The 7,716-nt window shown below is 35.6% G+C and overlaps 1 protein-coding gene and 1 long non-coding RNA gene across 2 annotated transcripts; both read right to left on the bottom strand.

The window, feature by feature from the left end:
• Positions 1-371: 371 nt before the first annotated feature.
• On the bottom strand, positions 372-5,762 carry LOC114075579. The gene is made up of 3 exons (XR_003575936.1): positions 5,630-5,762; positions 1,650-1,726; positions 372-419 (listed from the first exon to the last, which is right to left on the bottom strand). It is a non-coding gene; the product is annotated as an uncharacterized LOC114075579 (long non-coding RNA).
• A 667-nt stretch (positions 5,763-6,429) lies between these two features.
• Positions 6,430-6,974, bottom strand: LOC107031137 (protein SRC1-like). The gene has a single exon (XM_015232380.2). It carries the CDS (start codon positions 6,861-6,863, stop codon positions 6,621-6,623), a length of 243 nt encoding a protein of 80 aa, XP_015087866.1. The 5' UTR covers positions 6,864-6,974; the 3' UTR covers positions 6,430-6,620.
• Positions 6,975-7,716: the final 742 nt, after the last annotated feature.

Below are 7,716 nucleotides of genomic sequence, written 5' to 3'. Positions count from 1 at the left end.
ATATTAAAAACCGTATCATCAACATGTGTATAATCATCCGTATTTATTCTTAATATAGTAGATTTTTTTTAGTTTTTGATTTAGAAGAACTACCGGTTTTTGCATTATCGGATGATGTAAAGTTACAAATATTTTTTACACGCTCTAATGCACTTTTTTTCCCCTTTCCTTTTTGAACAATATTTTTGCCGGAATTCATATTAAAAAATTAAACGTGAGATTAAATATAATACAAAAAATGTAATGCAATTATGCAAATAATAAATCACAAAATAAATAAATAATTATTTAAATATAAATAAAAAACGTAAAATAAAAGTTAGAACGAATGTACCGAACGTCTACTTAAAAAAGTAGACGTTTATGACCGGCGAAAGCTGAACGTGGAAAGTTGAAAATTGAATTTTGAAGCTCCAAATCTAATTTCCAAAGACCAAGTAAGGCAACACCGGAATTTAAGATATTATATATTATAGAATTAGATATTAGAGAGTAGAGAGTTGAGAGAGTAGAAGATGAATAGATGATTTTTTGATTTAAAAGAATGAAATTTAGGGGTATTTATAAGTAAAAAAATAAGTTAAAGTGTAATTTTCAAAACTTTAGGGTATTAAAAAAGTTAGGGGTGGGGTAGGGCTCCTATTGGCTGAAATTTTACTCAAATAGCCATTGGGGGGGCCCACTAGCCGTTACACGGATATATTTTTTACAAAAAAATTAACCGGACCGGTAATTTTCGAAACCGGTAATTTCCGGTATTTACCGATTTTCATCCCGATACCTGTCTCGAAACCGGAAATTACCGACCATACCGGCACTAACCGGTACCGAACCGGACCGGGACGGACCGAACCGGACCGGGACGGACCGAACCGGCAACCGGTAAGTACCGGTTCGGCTGCCAGCCTTAGTTACATACTTAAAATACCGTGATGACCTTTACACATCTGAACTTGTGGAAAGTGATATTAATGACCCCTTCCGAAGACAATCTCAGTTTTTGTGTGAGAAAATGTTATACACGCGTTTTGATGACATAAATAATATTTTTTTTAACCTTTTTCCCTTAATATTTTCTCACACTTCCCCAAAATAGTTATTTCTTTGTGTTCTTCCTCCCCTCTCCATCTCTTTACTTTTTTAAATTCATATTTTCTTCCTTTTTCATAAATTAAAGTAAAAAGGGAAAAACAAGATGGAAATAGTAAGACGATCGATTATCAAGTAAGAGATATTGACAGTGGTGATGGACGGGGGCAACACCATTGTTGCCGGTGAAACAAAAGAATTACTTAAAGATCTATATTTTTCTTTAAAACTATTGATACTTATGGATGCAAAGTAAACCTTACATTTGTATTCTTTGTGCGTAGTGAATAATCAAATATTGATGACGGCTTGAGACAAAATGACTTTTTGATTGATGCTCTGATAAGAATAGCGAAGACAAACATAGAATAATCATTTTCTTCAATTGACTTTGAAAATTTAGGCAATATAATCATGAATTTTATGCATAAATAATCATGGAATTTTCGATAGAAGTCATTATCTTTCTAATGTTTTTTTTCAATAATCATCTTTGGTGGATCCTCCGATGAGTTTGAACAGGAAGATTATGAAGTTAATTAAATTGAAACATTATTAACCTTTCGATGAAAATCATCTTCTTTTCCACTCCTTTCTATTTTTTGGAGTTCTTTTGTAAGAGTAGTTTGAATGTGTCCTGGTGACAAAGTTGTAAAGAACTGTTGAAGAAGATGTCAAAATAAAGAAAAATGTATTTTAAAGAAATCGGGGGCACAAATTAAAAAAAAATATATTATTGACAAAATTAATACATAAGAAATTATAATACATTAATTATATAATGATCAATAAGATAGTGTCACATGTTTAAATTTGTTATTTTAATATTTTATTTCTTCTTCTCACCTTAAAGAAGGTGAAAATACTTTCTCTGCCATGTCATCTTCAAAGGGGGCATTAATATTACTTTAAACAAGTTCAAGTGTGTAATAGATGTTAAATGTGTAACTGACTTTTCGAGATAAATTCAAAGCAAAATTTTATGATTTTCCCTTTATTATTAGAATTCATATATTTATGTTGACAATTCAAAAGTTACTCAGATTTTATAAGTTATAAGACACTTTATATACATTATGGAAAAGATTGTCCATTATGAGTATTTGTTAAATATTTTTAAAAAAATTATATTATAATTATTACATGATTAACATTTGACGTCAGACCTAACACCTTCCCAGTTTAAGTATTGAGAATATTATGATATGATTACAATTTATTGTTTAATAGTTTATTAATTAGATGTTTTATAAAAAAAATATTTAGTATAGGAGTAAAATGGTAATTCAACTTTACATTTCCCACTTGTAAATAATATCAGTCTCTACGAATGTGTGTTGCACGTTTATGGCTTATCATTATTATATTATAACACTTCCATATCATTATAACACTTCTATCTCGTCATGAGCAAATTTTCAATGCAATGATCTTTCTCCTAAAAATACCAGTTGATGGAATTACATCAGAAGAAAAATGTAGTATAGAGGAAGAAAATTTGGAATAGGGGAATTATGAACATCTTGGTCAATAAGGTATAATTTGCTTAATGAATGGCTGACTAAAACAAGAGGAAAAAAAAACAAAACTACATGTCTTAGATAAATTGTTACACACATGAATTTTGTTCAATTTAATGGTGAGGGTTATCAACTATGATAGCATATTTCTGTTGGGCTTTGTGGAGGCTTGTGAGCCGGCCCGACCCATTACTGAAACCCTAGGTTAACCATTTGGTTTTCCTATAAATATGATCCTTGTATTTGTAATTCACAGTAGCACAAGTGAAATAAAATCCTCCTGTTACAGTCGTGGAGTAGGGAAACCGAACCACGTTAAATTCTTGTGTGTCCCGTTTGTGTTCTGTTTCTCTTTTCTCTAGATTATTTGTGTGTGTTGTGTGTTTAATTCCCAACAATTGGTATCAGAGCGAGGTTTCAACAACATTGTAACACAAACTGTGAGAAATTGTCACCTAGGGTTCTTGTGTGAAGAACTGTGTGCAGGGAGGAGTAGCCGCCGTTACCGTGTGGGTAACCTCAAGCAGCAGCCGGCTAGGAGAACCGCGCAGGGTGCGAACAGCCGTCGTCCGTGTGCTGTCCGTCGCGCCGTTCCGTTGGCCGCCGCGTCGAGGAGCCTCAGATCCAGCCGCGAGCGTCCAGATCGTGAGCATCGTCCAAATCGCCGCCCGCTGTCTGTAGACGCCGTTAAGGGAATTGCCGAAGTCCTTTGAGATGGCAGAAGATGGGAAGTTCCGAATTGAGAAGTTCGATGGTACAGATTTCAGTTGGTGGAAGATGCAGATTGAAGATTTGCTGGTTCAGAAAGATTTGGACGTAGTGTTGGGTGACAAGCAAGGAAAATTGTCTGATGCAGAGTGGGCAGTTTTGGATCGGAAAGCTATGTCAGTTATCCGACTCTCGTTGACCAAGAATGTTGCGTTCAACATTCTTAAGGAGAAGACAGCGAAAGGCATCTTGGAAGCCTTGTCTAACATGTACGAGAAGCCATCTGCAGCAAACAAAATTTTTCTGATTAGAGAGTTGGTGAACACAAAGATGAAGGAAGGCAGTTCAGTTACCGAGCACATCAACTCATTGAATTCGATCTTAGCCAGACTTTTGTCAGTTGGCATTAAGTTCGATGATGAAGTTCAAGCTTTACTACTGTTATCATCATTGCCTGACAGTTGGTCCGGAACGGTTACAGCAGTTGCCAGTTCAGTGGGACCTAATGGATTCACCTTTGAGAAGATTCGTGATCTCGTTCTTGGCGAGGATGTCAGAAGAAGGAGTTCTGGAGAATCATCAGGTGATATGCTAAACGTCGTCAGAGGCAGAGGAAATAACAGAGGTAGTGGGAGCAGGAACCGAAGAAGGAGTCAGTCAAAGGCTCGGGATGGCTCAGGTGTAACATGTTGGAACTGCAAGGAGGTGGGGCATTTCAGGAATCAATGCCAGAAAGACAAACAAGTCAACATTGCAGAAGACAGCGTCAACGAGGATTTGTTTATCTGTTGCGCGGAGAGCAATGTGGATTCCTGGGTCATGGATTCTGGTGCTTCTTTTCACGCTACCCACAGCAGTGAAGCATTGCAGAATCTGGTTATTGGAGACTTTGGAAAGGTAAGGCTTGCAGACGATAGAGCTCTTGATGTTACGGGCATGGGTGACATGGTGCTGAAGACGCCAGTCGGTTTCTGGACCTTGAAGGATGTCAGAGTTGTTCCAAGCTTGACGAAAAGTTTGATTTCTGTTAGGCAGTTGGATGAACAGGGACATCATGTGAAGTTCGGAAATGGGCAGTGGAAGGTCGTGAGGGGCAATCTTGTCATGGCTCGTGGAACAAAAAGAGGATCGTTGTATATTGTCGGATTACCGTCTGAGGGAGTGACCGTCCCAGTTCAGAAGAAAAACAAAGTCCGGTTCACAGAATCTCGTGGGCAGAAGAAGGTTGTCTTTGCAAGAAAGAAACCCAGAGCCACAGGTCAGATTCAGGATGAACGAGCAAGGAAAGGTTCAGGAAGACCAGTCAGAGGCGTTTGTGGCAGTGGGAGCACCGGCCGTGCTTCAGCCAAGGCTCCTAGAAGACAGTGGGTCAAGAGAACCAGTATTCCAGCTGTTGATACGTCTCCAGAAAATTTCTTGCTGAGTATGGAGAGTGTTTGTTCTCAGGGAGTTCTAGGATCCGGCAGTTCGTGTCTCAAGTGGGAGCCGGTAGGGACCGAGGACGAGTCAAGGGCAGTTTCAGCCGTGACTGATGTGTTGAAGCTTCGGGGAGCTTCAACGGGCCTTTCAGTTGACTGATGAGAAGGCCGCTGTAGCAGGAGAGAGTTGAAAAAGATTACTAGACATACAAGTGTTCTAAGTGGATGACAGTTGAAATTCTTCAAGCCTCCAAGTGGGAGATTGTTGGGCTTTGTGGAGGCTTGTGAGCCGGCCCGACCCATTACTGAAACCCTAGGTTAACCATTTGGTTTTCCTATAAATATGATCCTTGTATTTGTAATTCACAGTAGCACAAGTGAAATAAAATCCTCCTGTTACAGTCGTGGAGTAGGGAAACCGAACCACGTTAAATTCTTGTGTGTCCCGTTTGTGTTCTGTTTCTCTTTTCTCTAGATTATTTGTGTGTGTTGTGTGTTTAATTCCCAACAATTTCAAGTGACTTTTGACTTTTTTTCAACTTTTGGTTTAATACCTTCCCAGTTTTAGCATTTTGTATAATATGAATTCAATACATGAAATTAAATTATATATATATATAAAATTAGAAAAAAGAGCAAGAATCTTAAATACTACTGCTTTACTATCTTTGTGTTCAAATTCAACATGAGGATTAACCTGACATTCCATAAGCAAGTGAAAGAAATTATCCCAACAGGAAAGAGTCAAATTTTTTTCATATATTTTACATATAGACCTGAAATTAGGAAGTAAAAGAAATGAAGAGCTTTTGGTAGGAACTCATATGTAAACCTCCTTATTTAAGAGAAAAATTACACATATATAATATACGAAATAACATCAAGATAGCATACCTCTCTTAAGAATTGAAGATAGCAAATTATATAGGAACTGCATAGTATAGTCCTTTCTTGAGGAATTTCCCGTCCCAAGGTTGAATTAAATACTTGTCTTTTCATAACTCTGGCTTATTCGATTTCACAAATCTCTTTCTTCATTTTATCTTCAACTCTAGCCACTCAAATTTTATTTCAATTAAATTTTACTTCTTAATATTCAAGTAAGTAATATTTACATAACTGATGGATCAGTTAAAGACTTTGGGCTTCTTCACTAAATTAATTGTGGATATGAAATATTTTCACAATATTATAGTAGTAAATATTGAAGGATTAATTTATGTTTAATGATAAAATAACCATATTTGTAAAATTTGCATTGGTTACTTAAGAGCACAGTAATGGCAGAAATTTGAAAAGACTCAAAACCATTGTACATTTTTTATGAGAATAGTTTAGGTATTTGACGATAAATCGTGGTTCCATTATTTGATGGACAAATTTTTCTTTCGAACTTTTAATTTTGAGGTTTCCACTTATAATAATAATATATGATATATGATATGATTTGATTATACGTGATATGTGATCCTTATTCTCTTTAGACAATATGTTTGCCTGATTACAATTTTATTCTTGTTTAACATAAGTTATGAAGGGCATCTAGCGACCATTTGAAATTCATATATTTTTAATAATAATGATATAAAAAGTTCATGTGTTTTGATAATGGCAGCATAACACCAGATAGCAGCACTCATCCACATCCATTAAATATGATCAACCCAAAATTATGACTTATATATTTATGTGCATAGATAAATAAAAACCTTTCATTTTGTATTGAAATGAAATGAATCACGCCTATTTAAATATTGAAATCTAAAACATTAGATCGATTTTTCATATTATGATCATATAGGAAGGATTATTAGAGGAATGAAGTCCAGAATGAGAAACTGAAATATAGGTAGGAGCAAATTAAGAAGTGATATAGAGATGAGATCTAATCACTGTCGCTTCCACTGCTACTGCTGCTGCTACCACTGCCATGCTTCTTATCCTTCTTCTTCTTCTTTTTCTTCTCCTCTCCATCCTTGTGATCTTCCCCATGATGCTTCTCTTTGTTCTTGTCCCTGTGCCCCTCACCTTTCTCCTTCTTCTCACCCTTTTCCTTCCTCTTATCTTCATCATCCTTGTGTTCTCCCATGTGGAGTTTCTCCTCTATCTTGTGCATTATTCCGGACATTTTTTCTAATTTCAGTGATTTGTTCGATGCAGATTGATGTAGCTATTTATACAAAAATTAACCTAGATTTTTTACGTGTACTTCCTTCCAACACTAATATATACTTTTTAATTCCATAAGTAACAAAAAAAAATCATCGGTAATTTAGGAAATAATTAAATAAAAAATCTCCCATCAGAAGCCATAGAATAAATGTTTGTTACATCTCCATCACCACCGGTTATGTTGAGGGCAATAATTCAGCCAAGTGTGTTCCCAACCCCACTTTTGCTCTTGGTACTCCATTATTTAAGGAAGGATTTCATCTCAAAACAAAGTGAATAATGTTTCGTAGGACTACCTAACATTATTAATCTAAATCTAATTAAATATCATACTGTAGACAATAAAAATCGCGTCGAAAAGCAATAATCAAGAACGGAAAATTATAGCAATAATCAATTTTATTATTTGAAATGCGAGTGTTACAATCTCTATAATTCCTCTGAATTCGCCTTTTCAAATATAAATTCAAGAGCTTTAAAGCTTGTTCATGAATCTATGATGAACTTGAACTTGAACTTTATCTTGATCTTGACTTTTATTTGAACTCAAGGGCTTCGAGCTTGTTCTTGAATTCGGTGGTCTTGATCTTGATCGTTCTTGAACTTGAATTCTTAAACTTGTAGCTTTGTAGAGAATTAAATGACGTTTGTACCACAGAGTCTCTCTAGCTTCTTGTTTAGAATTTTCTATGTCTTTTCTGAATTATGAGGACCCCTATTTATAGTTTTAGAATAGAGGAGTTGCGATTGGAATAGGATTCCGTTCAGCCAATCAGATTTAAGTGACATGACATATGGGCTTTATGAAG

The sequence above is a fragment of the Solanum pennellii genome, chromosome 1, assembly GCF_001406875.1.
Source record: "Solanum pennellii chromosome 1, SPENNV200".
Lineage (NCBI taxonomy): Eukaryota > Viridiplantae > Streptophyta > Magnoliopsida > Solanales > Solanaceae > Solanum > Solanum pennellii.
The sequence above is the reverse complement of the archived record's forward strand: the minus strand, read 5'-3'. Positions and strand labels throughout refer to the sequence as shown.